General features: G+C 42.7%; 1 protein-coding gene across 1 annotated transcript in view; it reads left to right on the forward strand.

Annotated features, from left to right (window-relative positions):
- Nucleotides 1-662: 662 nt before the first annotated feature.
- Nckap1l (NCK associated protein 1 like) overlaps nt 663-23,498 on the forward strand; it is a 73,266-nt gene continuing 50,430 nt past the window's right edge. Inside the window, exons 1-7 of the mRNA XM_004649931.2 lie at nt 663-801; nt 1,839-1,949; nt 3,837-3,929; nt 17,613-17,669; nt 20,025-20,167; nt 20,955-21,045; nt 21,135-21,272. Coding sequence (XP_004649988.2) covers nt 700-801; nt 1,839-1,949; nt 3,837-3,929; nt 17,613-17,669; nt 20,025-20,167; nt 20,955-21,045; nt 21,135-21,272 — 735 coding nt within the window. The 5' untranslated portion in view covers nt 663-699. The remainder of the gene's footprint in view (nt 802-1,838; nt 1,950-3,836; nt 3,930-17,612; nt 17,670-20,024; nt 20,168-20,954; nt 21,046-21,134; nt 21,273-23,498) is intronic.

Below are 23,498 nucleotides of genomic sequence, written 5' to 3' on the forward strand. Positions count from 1 at the left end.
TTAGTAGAGAATTCTTTAAAAATTTTTTTGTTTATTATTTATTTATTTACTTGAGAGTGACAGGCAGAGAGAGAGACAGAGAGAGACAGAGAGAGAATATGGGCACGCCAGGGCCTCCAGCCACTGCAAATGAACTCCAGATGCATGCACCACCTTGTGCCTCTGCTTTACGAAGGTCATGGGGAATCGAGCCTCGAACTGGGCTCCTTAGGCTTCACAGGCAAGTGCTTAACCGCTAAGCCATCTCTCCAGCCCTTAGTAGAGAATTCTTGATGGAGAAATAAAGGGGAAAGTAAAGAGGTGCTGGGGCTGGGGTGATGGGTATTTTTGTATGTAGTGCTGTCTAGCTGTCTAGGACACCTGTGGAGGGGTAAGGCCAAAAAGGTTGTGAGGAGCCTTCCAAGTCGGCCCCTTTCCTCGGCCTTCACCTACTTCACAGGCCTCAGCACTGGGCTGCCTGGCCAGAAAGAGGAAGTCCTCTCTGCTGAGCGAGCAAGAGGAAGCATCAGAAGTCTCCGAGGCCCCGTGGGCCATAGTGACTGCTGCTCCCCAGGAGCCAATGGCAGAGGCAACAGGAAGCCCAGTGCACCAACCAGGCTGGGTTCCTCGGCCCACAGGGTGTCTCCACCCAAGCTGAGAGTGTTTGGGGCCCTTGAGTCTTGCCCTCCGGGTGCTCCTGCCGCTCTCTCGGTGGCCATCATGTCTTTGACTTCTGCTTACCAGCATAAATTGGCCGAGAAGCTCACCATCCTAAATGACCGTGGCCAAGGGGTTCTCATCCGAATGTACAACATCAAGAAGGTAAGCCTGGACCGTGGAGATGGTGCTGGTCTTCCCAGCAAGAGCAGGGCGGGAACCGGAGGTCTGCAGGCTCGGTGGTCAAGACTCCCTCCCCTTCACCACTGCTTTAACTGGCTTTCAGATGCTAAAGCCACATCTTTCGAGGGGGCAGAGGGAGGCCTATTTCCAAGGCTTCCCTTCCTCCCTACGGAGGGTAAGACCTGCTTTCGCCTGGGCCTGAGGGTGTGGGTGGGGGTGGCAGGAATACAGCTGTCTTCTGGGTGACTGCGGAAGGGCTGGGATCTAGGATTCTGGGTCTCATTTATTGCTGATACCCTACACTCTGAGATCTGAAGTTGGGCCTCTGGCAAAAACATTTTTGTAGAAGCATTTCCTTAAAAGGAAGAAAAAAAAAAAGATTTTTAAAAAGGTAGTTGTCTTCTAAGGTACTTAGGGGCCGCTTGCGCGGTGTGGGCATCTGCTTAGGATAAGAACAGTGAAACTTAGGAGACACCCTTGGAAACAAGTGGGCCACAGGCTGGCCCAGCCACAGGCAGTAAGTTCGTGCAGATGGGCAATTGTGGGAAGTTCCTGGAAAAGAAAGTAAGGGGCACGTACGAGGGAACATTTGTGCATTCTGTAATAAAAGAAATCACTAGGAACATGGTTTCTTTGACTCAAGTCTCCTGTTAATGCCCCTCTGGGGTAAGATACTTAAGAGATGTAACTGTGACAATGTCCACACACTGTCTAACTGCTCAGCAGAGGTTTTTCTCATTACTTCCGGCTTTAGTTGAGGGAGGGGAACCGGTTTCCTCTTTGTGTTGGAGCCCAGCTCTACCCAGCAAGACAACATACCCAGGTTGTCACCTCACTCTTAAGACTGGCTCACTGTCGGGGGTTTCTGACCTCCTCTCATGCTTCAGTGATCAATTCCCAGACTGCCTTCCCCTAAGGGAGACCATGCGAATGATGGGTGGAGGTGTATTTCTGAGGAGTAAAAGTTGTTGAAATACAGTTTTTTTTTTTTTTTGTTGTTGTTGTTTTTTAATGTCCAGACTTGTTCCGACGCCAAATCAAAGCCGCCTTTCTTACTGGAAAAGTCTATGGAATCATGCCTCAAGTACATCAACAAGAAATTTCCCAACATAGATGTCCGAAACAGCACGGTGAGAAACTTTCCTCTTCTCTCCTTTGTCTGAAATAACTGCACTAGGATGGCTCCTCTTCTCTGTCTTCGGCTGCTTCTGTCCCAGTGTGGCAGGGGATGGAAAACCTTCTCTTGGGTTTCTCAGCCTTCTCAGTATTGAGAATTCTGAAGTCAGGGGCGAGTCTCCCAGGGGCGGCCCCTTTATCCATGGCAAGACTCCCGAGAACAGCGGTGGCCCTGGGCAGACAGCTCAGCCCAGCGAGCGTGTAGGCTCTGCTGTGGCTCTTGCCTCCCAAGCTGGTTTCCTGGCTTCTTGCCTCGAGAATTGTGCACCTAGTAGACAGCTTTTACTCCTTTACGCATTGTTAGCGCTCATTTCTCACTCTTCGCATCCACAGAATCATCTTCTACGTTGATTTAGATACTATACCTCTTCAGCCAAAGGAACCGTGAAATGTCCTGTCATTTAGCCCTCTGAATCTAGTCAGAATCACATCCAAAGGTGCTACCTAGAGGCTCTCTTTGGCAGGCGTGTCCAACCTTTTAAAATTAGACACAATATTGTCATCTACAGAGTTACATACTCAGAACTAACCAACTGAATTACAAAACAATCATAAAAAAATCTCATAAGGGCTGGAGAGATGGCTTAGCGGTTAACACACTTGCCTGAGAAGCCTAAGGACCTAGGTTGGATTCTCCACTTCCACTTACACCAGATGCACAACGGGTGCTGGCACATGTATTTGGAGTTTGTTTTCAGTGTCTAGAGACCCTGGTGTACCCGTCCTTTCTCTCTCTCTCTCGCTAATAAATAAAAATAAAAAAATCTCATAATATTTTAAGTAAGCTTACTATTTTGAGTTGGGCCACATTCATGGCTATCCTCAGCTGCAGGTTGGACATGCCTGGAACAGAAGGGAGAACACTCGAGAATTTCTAGCACCTTTCCAGTGTATTTCATCCCTCTAAGAAAGTTTGGATGGATGGTGGGCTGGCTCAGTGATTAAAGGCTCTTGCTTGCAAAGCTTGACATCCCTAGTTCGATTCCTTAGTGCCTACAAAAAGCTGGATGTACAAAGTAGCCCATGTGCCTGGAGTTCATTTTCAGTGGCAAGAAGCCCTAGCATGCCCATTCTCTCTCTGCTTACAAAACAAACAAACAAAACAAAACAAAAAAACTAACAAGGGATGGAGAGATTGCTCAGCAGTTAAGGCACTTGCCTGCAAAGCTCGACAACCTGGGTTTGGTTCCCAATGTCCCACATAAAGCCAGATGCACAGAGTGGCACATGCATCCTTTGCAGCAGTTGGAGGCTCTGGTGTGCTCTTTCTCTCCTTGTAAATAAACAAATAAATAAATTAATAAGAGAGAAAGTTTGAGTGATTCTTGAGTTACTTTGATCAATTACTTTTTAAAAAATAATTAATGTATGTGAGTGCATACTCACATGAGTATGTGCATGTCAGGCTCTCTTGCCGTTGCAAATGAATGCAAGATGTATGTGCCACTCTGTGCATCTGGCTTTATATGGGTACTGGGGAATTGAACCCCAGCTGGCAGGCCTTGCATGCCTTTGAGCCATCCCCCTAGCCCCTGATTGCCTTTTTATTTTATGTTTTTTAAATAAATATTTTATTTATTTGAGAGTGAGAAAGAGGCAGAAAGAGAGAGAGAGAGAGAGAGAAAGAGAGAGAGAGAGAGAGAGAGAGAGAGAGAATGAATGGGCGTGTCAGGGCCTCCAGCCACTGTAAATGAACTCCAGATGCATGCGCCCCCTGTGCATCTGGCTTACATGGGTCCTGGAGAATCGAACCGGGATCCTTTGGCTTTGCAGGCAAATGCCTTAACTGCTGAACCATCTCTCCAGCTCCATTTTATGTTTTTGTTTAATATGTCTTCCAGCAACATTTAGGACCAGTTCATCGTGAAAAAGATGAAATAACGTCCCTCCTCAATAACTACTACCAGTCATTTGTGGATGTCATGGAATTTCGGGTGAGCTCTCTAGCCCAAGTCCCTAATTGAGGTGTGGTCTTGCAGAGGCTGTTATGTTACTTATGTTCATGAAATAAAATAGGGGGATGTATTGATACAGAAAGATAAGTGTTGCGTTGTTATACAAATAATATATGAACCACTGCCTTTATCTTTTCTTTTTTTTTTCTCTCTTTTGTTCTTTTTAAAAATATATTTTTATTTATTTATTTGAGACAAAGAGAAGGAGAGAGAGATAGAGAGTGAGTGAGAATGGACATACCAGGGTCTCTAGCCACTGCAAACAAACTGCAGACGCATGTACCACTATGTGCATCTGGCTTACATGGGACCTGGAGAATTGGACCTGGGTCCTTAGCTTCACAGGCAAACGCCTTATAACTGCTAAGCCATCTCTCCAGCCCCTTTTTTTTGTTGTTCTGTTGAGGTAGGGTCTCATTCTAGCCCAGGCTGACCTGACTCAGCAGGCTCAGGGTGGTCTTGAATTCACAGTGATCCTCCTACCTCAGCCTCCTGAGTGCTGAGATTAAAGGTATGTGCCACCATGCCCTGGCTTCTTCTTCTTCTTCTTCTTTTTTTTCCGAGGTAGGGTCTTGCTGTAGCCCAGGCTGACCTGGAACTCACTATGAAGTCTCAGGGTAGCCTTGAACTCATGGTGATCCTCCTACCTCTGCCTCCTGAGTGCTGGGATTAAAGACATGCACCACCACGCCCGGCCTTCTTTTCTTTGTGTTTATTTTTTTTTTTTGAGGTAAGATTTTGTAGCCCGGGCTGACCTGGAACTCACTCTGTGGTCACAATCTGGCCTCGTACTGATGGTGATTCTCCTATCTCAGCCTCCTGAGTGCTGGGATTAAAGGCTTGAGCTATTGTGTGCCACTACCACCTTTTTCTTTCAAAAGGTACATAAACTGAGTATGTGGGTACTTGTCTGTAGTCCCAGCACTTGGGTGGTTGAGGCAGGTAGATCAAAACTTAGAGTCATCCTTGGCTACAATAGTGAGTTTGAGGCCAGTCTGTACACAGTGATGGGTTCTGATTGTCTTCAATACATTTATTTATTTATTTATTGGCAGATAAACTCTATCCCAGGTTTATCTGGAACTTACCATATAGTATAGGCTAGAACTCATGGTGATCATCCTACCTCAGCCACCTGAAGGATGGGATTAATGGCATGATCCACCGTGCCCCGTGATTACCTTCAATTTATGAAGCTGTACTTTAAAAAATTTTTATTGTTATAACACAGATAATATAAAATTTACCATCCTAACCACTTTAAGTATACAATTCAGTGATTATTAAGTACATTCATAATGTTGTACAGCTAGTTTTTCATATTGTAAAATTGAAACTCTTCACAATTAAATAATAATTTCTAATTTTCCCTGTCCTTCTGCCCCTGGTGACTACCATTCTACTTGGTTTCTATATTTTGAGTATTCTACGTGTTTTATCTAAGTACTGTCTTTTGTCTCTGTCTGGCTTGCTTAACTTAGCAGAATGTCCTTAAGCTTCATCCATGTTGTACAATATTGAAGAATTTTCTTTCTTTTTAAGGCTGATCAGGGGTGGCAGAGATGGCTCAGCAGTTAAGGTGCTTACTTGCAAAGCCTAACCTGGGTTTGTTTCTGTGGTACTCAGTAAAGCCAGATGCATAAAGTGGTGCATGTGTCTGGGGTTCATTTGGGGTGGCAAGAGGCCCTGGGGCACCCATTCTCTCTTTCTCCTTGCAAATAAATAAAGATATAAAAGATTACTGAGGTCAAGCAATATCCCATTATATACACTCCATTTTGCTTACCTGTTCATTCATCAATGAACACTTAGGTAGCTTCCAAATTATATATACTACATTATACCACATTGTATATACTACATTATATCACATTGTATATATTACATTTTGCTTACCCACTCATCCATTAATGAACACTTTGGGTAGCTTCCACTTTATATATATTACATTGTACCACATATATAGTACACATTATATATTCTATATTATACTACATTATTTTGCTTACCCATTCATCCACCTATGAACCCTTGGGTGGCTTCCACATTTTAGCTCTTGTGAATACTGTTGCTGTTTTTGAGGCTTTGCTTTTAATTCTTTTGGGTATATACTAAAAAGTGGAATTTTGGATTATGGGCTAATTCTATTTTTAATTTAAAAAAATTTTTAATTTATTTTTTATTTTTATTAGCATTTTCCATGATTATAAAAGAATATCCCATGGATAGCTGGACGTGGTGGCGCATGCCTTTAATCCCAGCACTCGGGAGGCAGAGGTAGGAGGATCGCCGAGAGTTCGAGGCCACCCTAAGACTACATAGTGAATTCCAGGTCAGCCTGAGCCAGAGTGAGACCCTACCTCAAAAAACCAAAAAAAAAAAAAAAAAAAAAAAATCCCATGGTTATCCCCCCCCCACTTTCCCCTTAATTCTATTTTTTAAATTAAATGAAATTTATTTATTTTATTTTTTAAAAATAATTTTTATGTATATGTTTTAATTTATTTATTTAAGAGAGAGGGAGAGATACAGAAATAGGCAGGTAGAGAGAGAGAATTGGCATGCCAGGGCTTCTAGCCACTGCAAATGAACTCTAGATGCGTGTGCCCCCTTGGGCATCTGGCTTGCATGGATCCTGGGGAGTCGAACCTGGGTCTTTTGGCCTTGCAGGCAAGTGGCTTAATCACTAAGTCATCTCTCCAGCCCTTATATTTATTTATTTACTTATTTGACAGAGAAAGAGGGGGAGAGAGAGAATGGGTGCACCAGGGCTTCCAGCCACTGCAAATGAACTCCAGACACATGTGCCCTCTTGTGCATCTGGCTAACATGGGTCCTGGGGACTGGAATCTGGGTCCTTTGGCTTTGCAGGAAAATGCTTAACCAGTAAGCCATCCCCCTAGCCCTAAATTTATTCTTTCATGAAAGAGAGAAAGAAGGAGGGAGGGAGAAAGAGAGGGGGGAGGGAGAGAGAGAGAATGGGCATGTCAGGGTCTCTAGCCACTGTGAATGAACTCCAGGGGCTTGTGCCACCTTGTGTAGCTGGCTTTATGTGGGTCCTGGGAAATCAAACCTGGGTCATTGCAGGCAATCATCTTAACTGCTGAGTCATCTCTCCAACCCACTAATTCTATATTTATTTATTTGAGAGAGCAAGAGAGGAAGAGACAGAGCAAATGGGCATGCCAGAGCCTCCAGCCGCTGCAAATGAACTCCAGACGCATGTGTCACCTTGTACATCTGGCTTATGTGGGTCCAGGGAATTGAACTGAGGTCCTTTGGCTTTGGAGCCAAACACCTTAACCCCTAAGCAATCTCTTCAGCCCTAATCCTATTTTAAAAATGTTTTTATTTATTCATATATGAGCATAGAGAGAGGGGGGGAGAAGGAGAGGGAGGGAGAAAATATGAATGGGCATTCTAGGGCATCTTGCCATTGCAAAAAACTCCAGATACATGTACCACTTTGTCCGTGGGCATCTGATTTTACATCTGGGGGATTGAACCCTGGTTGGCAGGCTTTGAAAGCAAGTGCTTTTAACCACTGAGCCATCTCCCCAGTCCATAAAAAAAAAAACAAACAAACAGTTTTGAGCTGGGGACATGGCTCAGTGATTAAAGGTGCTTGATTGCCAAGCATGATGGCCTGGGTTTGATTTCTCAGTACTCAAAGTACCCAAGTAAAGCCAGATGCACAAAGTGGTACATGCATCTGGAGTTCATTTGCAGTGACAGAAGGCCCTGGCATGCCCATTTTCTTTCTTTCTATCTCCTTGCAAATAAGTAAGTAAAATGTTATATATATATATTTGGGTTTTCAAGGTAGGATCTCAGGCTAGCCCAGGCTGACCTGGAATTCACTATGGAGTCTCAGGGTGGCCTCGAATTCATGGCAATCCTCCTACCTCTGCCTTCTAAGTGCTAGGATTAAAGGCACCTGCCACCACATCCGGCTAAAAATATTTTTCTCTCTCTCTGTGTGTGTGTACACACCAGGGCCTCTTGCTGCTGCAAATGAATACCAGATTCTTGCACTACTTTTTTTGTGGGTAGTGGGAATTGAACCTGGGAAGGCAGACTTTGCAAACAAGTACCTTTAGCCAGTGAACCATCTCCTCACCCCTCTATTTTTAACTTTCTAAGCTTCCCAAGGCATTACCATCCTGTTTTTATCATGGTAGCTGTACCATTTTACAGTGCACAAGGGTTATAATTTATCCATATTCTGGAATTCACTATGTAGTCTCAGGCTGGCCTCAAACTCATCACTATCCTCCTACCTCTGTTGCCTAAATGCTGGGATTAAAGGCGTGTACCACCATGACTGGCTCCTGATTTTTTTTTGATGGTGAGCATTCTAATTAGTGTGTAAGATGTTCCTGTGTTGTAGTTTCTTTCTCTCCCAATCCCTCCCTCTTTTTTTTTTTTTTTTTTTTTTTTTGAGGTAGGGTCTCACTCTAGCCCAGGCTGACCTGTAATTCACTATGTAGTCTCAGGGTGGCCTTGAACTCACAGTGATACTCCTACCTCTGCCTCCCAAGTGCTGGGATTAAAGGCATGCGCCACCACGCCAGCTTCTTTCTCTCTCTCTTCTTTTTAATTTTTTTTTTTTGGTTTTTTGAGGTAGGGTCTTACTCTAGCCCAGGCGGACCTGGAATTCACTATGTAGTCTCAGGGTGGCCTCGAACTCATGTCAATCCTCCTACCTCTGCCTCCCGAGTGCTGGGATTAAAGGCGTGAGCCATCACGCCCAGCTCTTTGTTTTTAAATTTTGCCTACTAGATATCAAACATAAGGTCTCACAAATGCTAGCCAAGAACTCTATGATTAAGCTACATTCTCCCCACTGTATTACCATCTTGTTGTAATTTGCATTTTACTAAGAATTAGTGTTGTTGAGCATCTTTTCATTTTTTTTTTTTTTTGCATGGTCCAAGCATGTGGTGATTTTTATTAAGAATGACATTGTTTCTAAGAATTCCATCCTCTATTCTGTAATATTTTCATTAAAACAATTTTATAAGAGCAAATACAAAAATATTAACTTATAATAACAAATCCATTAAGGCTCTCTCTCTACACCACACAAACACACACACACACACACATACACACTCTCAAACAGGTCAAGATTTCTCAGAGTAGAAAAATAGAGTCAGCTGATGTAGCTTAGAAAGGACACTACTTTAGGCTTTTCATGGTTTATTGGCCATTTGTATATTTTTTTTGGAGAAATGTCTACTTAAACTTCTTTGTCCATTTTATTTTATTTTTTAAGGTAGGGTCTCTCTGTAGCTCAGGCTGACCTGGAATTCACTATGTAGTCTCAGGGTAGCCTCAAACTCATGGCAATCCTCCTACCTCTGCCTCCTGAGTGCTGGGATTAAAGGCGTGTGCCATCATACCTGGTGCTCTTTTTGCTTTAATTTTAAGAATTTATTTCACCTTTACTCATTCATTATATTTCTTGGAATGGGATACATACACTATTCACTAATAGATGTTTAAGAGCTTAAATTTACACTTAGCCTATTTATAGAAACTTGTAAATTATTCCAATTAAATGAAGAAAAATGTACAAAAAGATTTTTCTTTTGCTCTCAGATTCAAAACATGTTAGAAGCAATATTTTTACATAGACAAAACATTTAACCACAAATCCAGAACTACAATTGTGTAAGTGAAAGAAAATGGCCACATTATCGTCATTATTAACTCTGCAGAAAACATGGTGGCTCCTAAAGCAGGGAAGACTAGCGAATGGGACTGTCCTTTCAGTCTCTGCCCATTTTTAAATTAGTTTCATTTAGTTTTTGTCATTGGGTGTTAGGAGTTTTCCAAATGGGCTCCACATGCTTACATTAGTTTAATTTTAATAAATTAAAGTATGTTCCCCAGTATTGCATTACAAACCTACTAAAATATTCCAGATGTAGTACAGGTTGCTCATCTCTAATTTGAAAATTTAATATCTGACATGATCTAAAATCTGAAAACTTTTGAGCACCAACATGACTGTTATAAGTGGAAAATTCGGGCTGGAGCGATGGCTTAGCGGTTAAGCGCTTGCCTGTGAAGCTTAAGGACCCTGGTTCGAGGCTCGGTTCCCCAGGTCCCACGTTAGCCAGATGCACAAGGAGGTGCACGCGTCTGGAGTTCGCTTGCAGAGTCTGGAAGGCCCTGGCACACCCATTCTCTCTCTCTCCCTCTACCTGTCTTTCTCTCTGTGTCTGTCTCTCAAATAAATAAATAAAAAAATTTAAAAAAAAAGTGGAAAATTCCCCATGTGACCTTGTGTGACTGATAGTAGCCAAAAAGCAAGTGCACTAAGAATATGGCTTGAAATTATCTTGAGGCTATCCCTGTAAAGTGTATGTGGAGCCTTGATGAACTTTTGTACAGATTCTGGCCCCATTTCCAAGATATCTTATATGAACTCACAAATAGTTCTAAATCTGAAAATATCTGAAATATGAGACGCTTTTGACCATAAGCATTTTGGATACAGGATACTCAACCTGTATAATAAATATTGTTTGGTTCCTCCTTGGATCTCTTACTTGTTAATGTTTTGCCACATTGCTTGCTGCTCACTTTTTCTCAAACCATTCTACTTAGTTGAAGACATTATGACATTTCCTTCCCAAAATATTTCAGCATATATCTGCTAAGGACAAGAGTAGTTTTTGAACAAGTAAATCCCTTTAACCACTGACCCGTCTCTCCAGCCCAAGAATATTTTCTTTCATAATCCTAATACAATTATTATGTGGAGGAAATGGAATGTTGCTACAATATTTTTGGTTAATACATAGCCCATATTCACATTTCTCATGTGTCTCAAGGCTCATGTAGTGCATTTAGTTATATTGCATTTGTCCTTAGTCTATAATATTCACAGCCTTTGTCTTTTGTGACATTGACCTTTTTGAAGAGTCCAGGTAAGTTATTTTTCATAGTACGTCCAATGTGTATTTGTCTTATTGCTGAAAGTTTTTTTTTTTTTTTTTTGTGGGGGCGGCTGGAGAGATGGCTTAGTGGTCAGGGGATTTACCTGCAAAGCCTAAGGACCCAGATTCAATTCCCTAGAACCCATGTAAGCCAGATGTGCAAAGTGGCAAATGAGTCAGGACTGGAGTGCATTTAACAGTGGCTAGAGACCCTGGCATGCCCATTCTCTTTCTCTATGCCTCTGTCTCTCAAATATATATATATGTAGTTTTTTGGGGGGGAGGTTCGAGGTAGGGTCTCACTCTAGCCCAGTCTGACCTGGATTTCACTATGTGGTCTCAGGCTGGCCTTGAACTCATGGTGATCCTACTACCTCTGCCTTTTGAGTTCTGGGATTAAGGGCGTGTGCCACCACACCCAGCTAATAAAATACTTTTTAAAAGTTTTTTTTTTTCATTTTGTTTTTGTTTTTGAGGTAGGGTCTCACGCTAGCTCAGGCTGACCTGAAATTCACTATGTGGTCTCAGGGTGGCCTTGAACTCACAGCAATCCTCCTACCACTGCCTCCGAAGTGCTGGGTTTTAAGGCATGTGCCACCACGCACCACCTTAAAGTGCTTCTTTTTTCTCAATTTTTATTAACATTTTCCATGATTATAAAAAATATCCCATGGTAATACCCTCCCTTACCCCACTTTCCCCTTTGAAATTCCATTCTCCATCATATACCCTCCCCATCACAATCAATCTCTCTTTTATTTTGATGTCATGATCTTTTCCTCCTATTATGATGGTCTTGTGTAGGTAGTGTCGGGCACTATGAGGTCATGGATATCCAGGCCATTTTATGTCTGGAGGGAGCACGTTGTAAGCAGCCCTACCCTTCCTTTGGGTCTTACATTCTTTCCGCCACCTCTTCCTCATTAGACCCTGAGCCTTGGAAGGTGTGATCGAGATGTTACTCAGTACTCCAGTCACTTCTTTCCAGGACTATGATAACCTTCTGAGTTGTCCCAAGGTCACTGCCATCTGAAAAGAAGAGATTCTCTACCAAAAGTGAGAGTAGCATTAATATAAGGGTATAAATATTAAGAGAAGTGCTTATTGGGCAGTTTGATAAGCATAGTATGTACATTTTCCCAGACATCAGCAGATGTTACACCCCTAGGGCTCATGACTACCCCTATTTTAAGTTTTCAGTATCAGGGATGTATTCTCTCCCATGGAGTGGGCCTCCAGTCCAATTGGAGGGGAGTTGGTTTCCACCATGACAGAGGTGCCACTATTGCACCCATTGGCTCATTTGGCCTGGCTGGCCAATTATAAGGCTTGCAGTGTCCACTGTTGAGTACCTTCACTGGTGGTATCTCTTTCTCCCATTGAACTATATGTAGAATGGCTTCTTCCAGCTTTTTGTCAGCTGGTCTACATGGAGGAGGTTATCAGCTCAGTTCCAGCAGGATTTCTCAGAAAAATTTCTTTTTAAAATATATCTTATTTATTTATTTGAGAGAGAAAGAGAGAATGAGCACACCAGGGCCTCCAGCCACTGTAGATGAACTCCAGACGCATGTGCCCTCTTGTGCATCTGGCTTACGTGGATCCTTTGGCTTTGCAGGCATGTGCCTTAACAGCTAAGCCATCTCTCTAGCCCAAAAGTTTTTGGTAGAAATAATACACAAGTAAAATTTATTTTGGAGTTTTTGGTGTGCATGTGTAGTATGTGGTGTATGTGTGTGTGTGTGCTTGGTGTGTGCACATTTGTGTGCAGATGCACAAACCCTGCACACATTCATGTGCAGGCATGTGGACATTGGGTGTCCTTCTCTTTGCTCTTCTGCTTTATCTTTATGTATCTTCTGCTTTATTTCCCTGAGACATAGGCTCTCAATGAACCTGGAGTTCACTGTTTTTCCAGTTAGACTGGCTGACTAGTGAGCCCCAGTCATTCTTTTATCTCTTCTTTCCTCAGCATTGTGGTTACAGACATGTTCAGCCATGTCTAGTTTTTTATATGAGTGATAGGAGCCAAACCCATTCCTCATGCTTGTATAGCAAGTGCTTTTACCTCCTGAGCCATATCCACAGCCTTTTTATATGGATATTTAAAGAATAAGTATCTACTGTTTTTGTAAACTAAAAAAATTTTAAAAATATTTAATATAGTGTTTTGAAATGCAAATTGATGATATGTTTAAAAAAGTCTGAAAAATTAATGAAGTAATTACATCTTGAAATTTGTCTTAAGGAAACAGAAGTGAAAGATGTAAATATGTGCAAGACTGTGCTATTGCATTATTAATGATCATGACAACTTAATAATTAAACCAGCCAATGATAATAGAGATTTGGTTATAAGATCAGGGTCTATGCCTATAAACCAGTATTATACAATTGTTAAAGATGATAACAGATGTTTACATTAGTTGGCATGTGAGATTGTTCTTCATATACTGTTTACTCTCAGAACAAATTACAATGCAATTTAAGATGTTCACATAGATGGTGCTGGAGAATTGGTTTAGCAATTAAAGTGCTTGCTTGAAAAGCCTGCTGGCCTGGGGTTCAATTCCCTAATGCCCATGTAAAGTTAGATGCATAAAGTGGTGCATGGTATTTGTTTGCAGGGGCTTGAGGTCCTGGTGCTACTTCCCTTCTCTCTGTTTGCAAATAAAAATACTTGCATAAGAAAATATGAATATGTAGAAGATTAGAATTTCTGATTTGTGGGATTATGAGTGGTTTTATAACTTAAAAATATATTTATTTATTTGACAGAGAGAAAGAGGGAGAGAGGGGAGAGAGAGAGAGAGAGAGAGAATGGGTGTTCCAGGGCCTCTAGCCCCTGCAGATGAACTCCAGACACATGCGCCACCTTGTGCATCTGGCTAACATGGGTTCTGGGGAATTGAACCTTGGTCCTTTGGCTTTGCAGGCAAATGCACTAACTGTTAAGCAATCCTCTAGCCTGGTTTTATAATTTTTTTTTTTTGTTCTTTTTGAGGTAGGGTATCTCTCTAGCCCAGACTGACTTAGAATTCATATGTATTCTCAGATTGGCCTGAATTTATGGCAATCCTTCTACCTCAGGAGTGCTGAGATTAAAGTTGTGTGCCACTGCACTTGGCTATGAGTGCTTTTTAAAAATTATTTATTTATTTTGAGAGAGAGAGAGAGAGACAAAGAAACAGATAGAGAGTGAGAGAGAGAATGGGCATGCCAGGGCTTCTAGCCACTGCATACAAACTCCAGACACATGCACCACCTTGGGCATCAGGCTATATATGGTTACTGGGGAATCCAACCTGGGTCCTTTGACTTTTCCAGCACCTTAACCACTAAGCAATCTCTTCAGCCCATGAGTGGTTTTAAAAACTAATTAATGGGACTAGAGAGGTGGCTTAGCAATGAGCACTTTCTGTGCTAGAGGGAGCCTAAGATCACTGAGTTTGAGTTCCCAGAATCCATTGTGAACAGCTGGGTATGATCACATATGTCTGTAACCCTAGTCCTGTGGGAAACAGAGAATGCAGAATTGCTGGGGTTCCCATAATGGGCAAACCTCCAGAATCAGTGAAAAGATTCCATTTCAAGAAAAATAAGCAGATAAGAAATAGAGGGGACACCTGACATTCTCTTTTGGCCTCAGCATGTGCAGAGGGTGCCCTATCTGCACACACTTGTGCATTTATCACACACACCACATCACACCCACTACATACACAGATGCAAAAAACAACCAACAAAACTAACTAATGCATAGTGGCTCATGTCTGTAATCCCAGCATTTAGGAGGCAGAGGCAGGAGGATTATTACAACTTTCAGCCAGGGATATGTGGTGAGACACTGTTTCATAAAACCCAAACCTAAACAAATCAATTAACCAACTAATTAACAGCTGGGCATGGTGGTGTCTGTAGCTCCAGCTACTGGGAGGTGGAGGCAGGAGGATCAAAGTTTCAAGCTACATAGGGAGTTAAAAGTCATGAAACCCTGTTTTCAAAAGTAAAACCTAGAATCTGGGCGTGGTGACGCACGCCTTTAATCCCAGCACTCGGGAGGCAGAGGTAGGTGGATTGCTGAGTTCAAGGCCACCCTGAGACTGCATAGTGAGTTCCAGGTCAGCTTGGACTAGAGTGGGTTCTAGGTCAGCCAGGCCTAGAGTGAGACCCTACCTTAAAAAAAAAGAAAAGAAAAGAAAGAAGAAATACTGCATATTTTAGTCCTTGGAGCAATCTACATTATTGTATTATACTTATTCAGAGGATGCAGGTGTATGGGCCCTACTGTGGAAGTCCTGTGCAACCCTAGGGGATTACTAGAACATTCATTAGATTGAAGAGTCAAGTGAGAAATAGGAAGATGGAGGGCTGTAAGGCCTGAAGGAAGGTTAAGCAAGAGGACATAGATCTTGAAACAGAGAGGATAGGCATTGGGGGAGCTGTGAAAAGAAGGTAAAATCATTATCCTTTTGAATTTCCCTCTGGAGTGCTGGAATTGCAGCATGCGCTGTCTGCCATGCCCAACTCCCCGCACATTGTTTTCTTGAGGTAAGGTCTTACTTTAGCTTGGGCTGACCTGAATTCACTATATAGTCTCAGGCTGACCTTGAACTTACAGAGATCCTCCTACCTCAGCTTCCCAAGTGCTGGGATTAAAGGCATGTGCAACCACACCTGTCATCCTGCACATTTTAAGAAGCTCTGCAGTCAGGTTCGCATTGCTGGCAGAAATCACTTGACCAAGAGCAGCTTGTGGGAAAAAAAGTTTATTTTGGTTATAGACTTGAGGGGAACCTCCATGATGGCAGAGGAAGACGATGGCATGAGCAGGGGGTGGACATCATCCTCCGGCCAACATCAGATGGACAACAGGAACAGGAAACTGTGCCAAACACTGGCATGGGGAAGCTGGCCATAACACCCATAAGCCTGCCTCCAACAATACATTGCCTCCTGAAGGCGTTAACTTCCAAATCTTCATCAGCTGGGAACCTAGCATTCAGAACACCTAAGTTTATGGGGGACACCTGCATCAAACCACCACAGCAAGTGTATCTGCTTGTGGATGGCCATCACAACCAAAGAATAGAGCGTTTCATCACTCTAAAGGTGACTTATCCCTGTGACTTTTCCTCCTCGACAATCCCTGGGCTTCACTCTTGGTCCTATGCAACCACTAATCTGCTTTCTAGAGTAGAGTGTTAGAGGTTTAAATATATGGAATTTAATCAGCCTTTATTTTTTTTTTTTGTTTGTTTTCTGAGGTAGGGTCTCACTGTCGCTCAGGCTGACCTGGAGTTCACTATGTAGTCTCAGGGTGGCCTTGAACTTGTGGAGAGCCTCCTACCTCTGCCTCCCAAATGCTGGGATTAAAGGTGTATGCCACTATGCCTGGCTTAGCCTGTATTGTTTATGTCTGAATTCTTTTTTTTTTTTTTTTTTTTCTGAGGTGGGGTCTCACTGTAGCCCATGCTGACCTGGAATTCACTCTGTAGTCTCAGGGTGGCCTCAAACTCACAGCAATCCTCCTACCTCTGCCTCCCAAGTGCTGGGATTAAAAGTGTGCACCACCACACCTGGTTTATGTCTGAATTCTTTCATGTCACAAAACATCTTTGAGATTTATTTATGTTGTTTTATATATTATTGATTCATTACTTGTTTTGCTGAGAACTATTTCATTGTATAGACACATTTTTGTCTTGTACTTCTTTTTAAAAATATTTAATTAATTAATTTATTTGCAGAAAGAGAGAGATAGAGAGGAGCAAGAGAGAGAGAGAGTGAGTGAGCGTGAGTGAGCGAGAGAGCACCAGGGCCTCTAGCCACTGCAAATTAACTACAGATGCATGCACCACTTTGGGCATCTGGTTTTATGTGAATTCTGGGGAATCAAACCCAGATTGTTAGGATTTGCAGGTAAGCACCTTAACCACTGAACCATCTTTCCAGCCCTTCTTGTACTTCTTGATGGACATTTGCATTGTTTTTGTATTTGGGCCATTATATATAAATTGTTACTAACATTTAAGTACAAATTAGAGATACACTTTTCATTTAACTAGGGTAAATAGAGGTACTGAATCATATGGTAAGAGCATGTTTAATGTTTTTGAGTTTTTAATTGATATAATAATTATGCACATGCCTGGGGTATAGTGTGATCGTTTGATATATGTATACAATATGTTTTAATCAATTTAGGATAATTAGCATTCCATCTTCTTAAATATTTATTATCATTTCTTTGTATTTGGGATCTTCAAATTCCTCTTTCCTGTTTCTTTACGTGAGTATTTTATAAGAAAAAGCCTAGCTTTTTTCTGTTTGCTCCTGTGGAGGAGCATGGCTCAGGAATGATGAGCCCGGGGAATGTGTGCATGGTTTGGCGGGGTGGGCACCTGACGGCCTCTGAGGGCTTGTAGACAGTAACTTCTTCCCTCTTGAGCAGTTCCTTCCCCTCATGTCTTGGTAGCATGTGCCATTTTCTTTGGTTAAAATTATTTATTTATTTTTTAAATTTGCATATGTGTGTGTATGTGTGTGGGCACACCAGGGCCTTTTGCCATCACAGGTGAATGCCCGCCAGACATTTTGTGGGTGACAGAGGAATTAAACCTGGCTGCCGGGCTTTGCAAACAGTCACCTTTAACCGCTTTCCAGCCCCTTTTCATTCTTTATTCCTTCTTATCTCCACTTCCACCCCCAGGATCACGTCTACGAACTTCTCAACACCATCGATGCCTGCCAGTGTCATTTTGACATCGTAAGAGCCTTTGCAATTGTTTTTTCTCTGTTGTAGAATAGAATTAAAGAAAATGCCAGATCTGGGTTTGGAAAAAGTAGGGTGGGATGGGATTGAAGAATAGCTATTTCATTTATTTCTTCTTCCCCGGCCCATAATTCTTTGTAATAACTGCCAAGGTTAAAGTGTACTTAAAGGTTGGGCGTGGTGACGCACGCCTTTAATCCCAGCACTCTGGAGGCACAGGTAGGTGGATCGCTGTGAGTTCGAGGCCACCCTGAGACTACATAGTGAATTCCAGGTCAGCCTGGGCTAGAGTGAGACCCTATATCAAAACAAACAACAACAAGAAAAATAAAGTATACTTAAATACTAAGCAGATTAGTAATGTGATTTAAATAACACAAAATCACACACTTTTTATTTCACTGCTCTTTTAATCCCCAAATGCTACCTTATTTCCTGCTTTCCTTGTATCTTTTTTTTCAGGACAGGATTGAACCTAGAGCCTTGTTCATATGAATGCTAGGGAATTGCTCTATCACTGACCTACATCTCCAGCCATTCTCTTCTATTCTCTCTCTCTCTTTTACTTTTAAAAAATGTAAATATTTATTTATTGATCTGCAAGCAGAGAAAGATAGAAGAGATAAAGAGAGAGGATGGGCACACCAGGGCCTCCAGCTATGAACAAACTCCAGGTGCATGCACTACTGTGCATCTGGCTTTACGTGGGAACTAGGGAATCAAACTAGGGTCATTTGGCTTTGCAGGCAAGCACCTTAGCCTCTGAGCTATCTCTCCAGACCCTCTTTTTATTTTTCTTTATTTTTACTTATTTATTTATTTTTGGTTTTTTGAGGTAGGGTTTTGCTCTAGCCATGGCTGACCTGGAATTCACTATGTAGTTAGTCTCAGGGTGGCCTTGAACTCACAGTGATCCTCCTACCTCTGTCTCTTGAATGCTGGGATTAAAGATGTGTGCTACCATGCCTGGCTTAAAATATTTGATTTATTTGTGGGGGGGGGGAGGAAGGGAGGGAAAGACAGAGGACAGGCAGTGGCACATGCCTGTAATCCCAGCACTAGTGAGGCAGAAGTAGGAGGATTGCCATGAGTTCAAGGCCATCCTGAGACTATATAGTGAATTCCAGATCAGTCTGGGCTAGAGCAAGTCCATGCCTTAAAAAACCACAAAAAAAAAAAAAGAAAAGAAAAAAGAAAACGAAAAAGAAAAAGAAAAAGGAAAAGAGAAAAAGGTAGAGAGAGGGAGGGGGAGAATGGGCACACAGGGCCTGTAGTCACTATAAACCAACTCCAGACACATGTGCCACCTTCTACACCTACATATGGATTACATGGATACTGGAGAGTTGAATCTGGGTCCTTAGGCCTTGCAAGCAAATGCTCCAACAACTAAGCCATCCCTCTAGCCCCAACTTTTAAATTATTTTATTCTACTTTATTTTTATTTTTATTTTTCGAAGAAAGGTCTCACTCTAGACCAGGCTGACCTGACACTCATTCTGTAGAACCAGGCTGGCCTTGAACTCACAGTAATCCTCCTACCTCTGCCTCCTGAGTGCTGGGATTAAAGGAGTGTACCACTATGCCTGGCTTACTTTTTTATTTTGAGATACATTCTCACTAAGTTGCCCTGGCTGGCCTTGAACTCACTTTGTAGCCTAGATAAGCCCTGGAACATTGATCCTCCTACCTCAGCCTCCTGAGTAGCTGAGCTTATAGGCCTGTGCCACCATGCCAGCCTCTCCTAGTATCTTGAGCTCATGTTTATCCCCTGACTTTTGTTTCAAGTTTTTAAAATTTTTAATTATTTATTTATTTTGGTTAATTGTTGTAGGGTCTCACTCTAGCCCAGGCTGACCTGGAATTCACTATGTAGTCTCAGGATGGCCTTGAACTCATGGCAATCCTCGTACTTCTGCCTTCTGAATGCTGGGATTAAAGGCATGAGCCACCACACCTGGCCTTCAAAAAATTTTAAATTATTTAATTTAATTTTTATTTATTTACTCGAGAAGGGGGAGAGAGAGAGAGAGACAGAGAGAGAGAGAGAGACAGAGAGAGAGAGAGAGAATGAGAATGGGCACACCAGGGCTTTTAGCCACTGCAAAAGAACTCCAGATGCATGTGCCACCTTGTGCATCTGGCTTACGTCAGTCCTGGGGAATTGAACTGAGGTCCTTTGGCTTCACAGGCAAGCGCCTTAACAGCTAAGTCATCTCTCCAGTCCTTTTAAAAAATTTTTATATTGTTAGTTCCTACTTCTAAAACACCTAGTTACTGATGCAAAATAGTAAGGTCTAGGTTAATTGGCTATGTTGCTCTTGGGATTCCTGTGTGTTTTCCTTGCAGACTCTCAATTTTGACTTCACTCGGAATTACCTGGACTTGATTGTGACCTATACCTCAGTCATTCTGCTCCTGTCACGGATAGAGGACCGCCGGGCACTCATTGGCTTATACAGTAGTGCCCATGAGATGCGGTACGGACACAGGTGAGTTGGGTGAGGTGAGGAGACACATGCATGGTGAGAAGAGGGAGCTCCGTCTCACAGTTCCTCATATGGGAACTTAGCGTGCGTGTGATGTCACAGGCAAGATGAGGAACCTTTTTACATATGGCTAATGTATTATCCAGTTCACATGATCTCTGCTCTATTTTTAATCTTGGACTGGCTTCCACTTTGCTTTTCAGATTATAACACAAGGCAATGACGATTTTTTTTTTTTTTTTTTTACTATGGGTAGGACTAATGCCTGTAAGGTTAAGCCATTAGAGGTAAGTAATACACTATAATGCACTGGAAGCCAAATACAAATGATTCCTAGCACACATGTAAAAGGCTTGTCATGGCTGAACATGCCTAAACACAGAGGGACCAGAGGCAGGAGGATTGCTGTGGCTCCTGTTCAACTAGTGCAGCCAGAACCCAGAGAGCTCCAGCTTCAGAGACCCTGTCTCAAGGAAATAAGGCGGGAGAGTGATAGAGAAGGCCTGTGTCTTCCTCTGACCTCCACATCTGTGTGCAGGGGCACACACATTGTACACATATGTGCACATACATATATGCACAACATTCCCACATCGTACTACACACAGACCAAAAAAGGAAGGAATTACAACTTAGCACAGCCATGCTTGTCGTGGGACATCAGTGCACGTCTTTCACATTTTGTGTGTCTGTGGTGAGGAGTGCCAGATTAAGTGCGTGTCTTTTATCCTCTATGCAAACATATACGTGGTAAAGACCAGTAACTCCTCTTTTCTCTGCTTTCCTCCAGTGACCCCAGTTTTCCTCGCTTGGCCCAGATGGTCTTGGAGTATGACCATCCTCTGAAAAAGCTGACAGAAGAGTTTGGGCCCCACACAAAGGCAAGCTCCTTGAAAGAGCAGAGAACGCCTCAGCTAGAAGTGTTTGCCCCTATCTTTGACATTAAGGATTTCCTTGCCTTTTCCACCAGGCTGTGAGTGGAGCCCTTCTCTCTTTGCACTCCCTGTTTATTCGGAGGACCCAGGGGGCCGAGCAGTGGCGCAGTGTCCAGCTTCTGAGTCTCATCAGCAGCCCCCCAGCCATGATTAACCCCGCTCAGTCAGACACCGTGAGTTCCCTTCTGTTAGGAGAGCCAGTCTCTGCCAAGGCATCTCGGCAGAAGATGCTCTTTCAGGAAGCATCAGGAACCTCTTCTAGACAGTGCCTCCAGGTTCATTACTTCTTGTGGTTAAAATGTCAGCTTGGGGCTGGAGGGATGGCTTAGCAAATAAATTTCAGGTTTGATTCCCCAGGACCCACACAAGCCAGATGTACAAGGGAGAGGGGGATGCATGCATCTGGAGTTTGTTTGCAGTGGCTAGAGGTGCTGGTATGCTTATTCCTTCTCCCTCTCTCTCACACACACACAAAAAATAACTAAAATAAATTTATTTAAAAACCTGCAAAACTTAAAAAAAAAAAAGTCATAGTTAGCCAGGTGTGTGGTGGTACACACCTTTAACCCCAGCACTTGGGAGGCAGAGGTAGGGGGATTGCCCTGAGTTTGAGGCCAGCTTGAGACTACATAGAGAGATCCAGGTCAGCCTGGATTAGAGCAAGACCCTACCTTGAAAAACTAAAAAAACAAAACAAAACAAAGCATAGTTATACTTGGGGGCTGGAGAGATGGCTCAGCAGTTAAAGGTGCTTGCGTGCAAAGCTTGATGGCCTGGATTTGATTTCCCAGTATCCATATAAAAGCCAGATGTACAAAGTGGCACATGTATCTGGAGTTCCTTTGCAGTGGCTGGAGACACTGGCATACCCACTCTCTCTATATATATATCTACTTCTGTATCTCAAATAAAAAGAAGTCATAGTTGGGGTGGGCCAAGACTAACGTGTGCTTGCACATGTCAAGAGTTTAATACATATTTATTCAACTAATGAATGGACAAAACAGAGTCAGCTAATCTTTTACCCAGCACCCATGAAACTGAAACAGGAGGGTTGCTGCAAGTTTGAGGCCAACCTGGGCAACATAGCAAGGAGTAGGCCAGCCAGGGCTATTTAAAAAGACTATCTCAAAACACACACACACACACACACACACACACACACACACACACACACACAGCCAAGCAACAGGGCTGGAGAGTTTGCTCATAGGTAAAGTGCTTGCTGTCATGCAAGCACGAGACCTGAGTTAGGATCTCCAGCACCCATATGAGATGATGGGCGTTGTGTGTGCACCTGCAATCCTGGTGTTGGGTATACGAAGACAGAAGAGTCCTCAGGGCTTGCCAGCGAGCTTGTTTAGTAGGAGACCCTGTTTCAAAGAGTAAAAACTAGATAGTGATTGAGGTAAACACCCAAAGTTGACCTCTAGCCTCCACATGTGAGTGCACCTCACATTCATATTTTCCCACACACATATGAACATGCATACACATACTGCATACATTACATGTAACAAACCCAATCATCCATCAAATGAAAGAAACCAAATCATTAGGCATGAGTAGGAATTTGAACTGAGAAGTCAAGTAATTAATAAATGTTTTTATTCTACTACTATGGACCCAAAGTCTTTCCCACAAATCACCTATAGATGAGTAGGAAAGCTATGCCATAAAAATGTAACTGATGGCTGGGTGTGATGGTGAATGCCTATATCCTATACTCAGGAGGCAGAGGCTGGAGAACTGGCACAGGGTTGAAGCCAGCCAGGGCTACATAGCCAAGACCCTGTCTGAAAAATCAAAAACAAACAAACAACAACAACAACAAAAACAATTACAGCCAGGCATGGTGGCGCACACCTTTAATCTCGGCATTGGTAAGGCAGAGGTAGGAGGATTGCTGTATGAGGTCAGCCCGAGACTCCATAGTGAATACCAGGTCAGCTTGGGTTAGAGCAAAACCCTACCTCAAAAAACAAAAAGAAAAAACCAAAACAAAACAAAGCCAGGCGTGGTAGTGCATGCCTTTAATTCCAGCACTCAGGAGGCAGAAGTAGGAGGATTTCTGAGTTCGAAGCCACCCTGAGACTATGCAATGAATTCTAGGTCAGCCTGAGCTAGAGTGAGACCCTACCTTGTAAAACCAAAACCAAAAGAAAACAAAAATATAGTTGTTTATAAAAGATTAGTGATGTTTCAGATGAGTGATTTACATTTTAAGTGTTATAAAACTAACCAAAGTGAAGAACTCAGGAGAACCTTTTGAGACTGCATCCTGATGTTAAAGGTATCTCAGTGTTGGTGAGAAGTTATGTTAAGCATTTCATTTGTCCTGACTTTGGGTCCAACCCTCTGCTCCTTTCCTCAGTTCGCTCCTTTCCTCAGTTCTCTCC

This window comes from Jaculus jaculus, chromosome 6 (assembly GCF_020740685.1).
Source record: "Jaculus jaculus isolate mJacJac1 chromosome 6, mJacJac1.mat.Y.cur, whole genome shotgun sequence".
Classification (NCBI taxonomy): Eukaryota; Metazoa; Chordata; class Mammalia; order Rodentia; family Dipodidae; genus Jaculus; species Jaculus jaculus.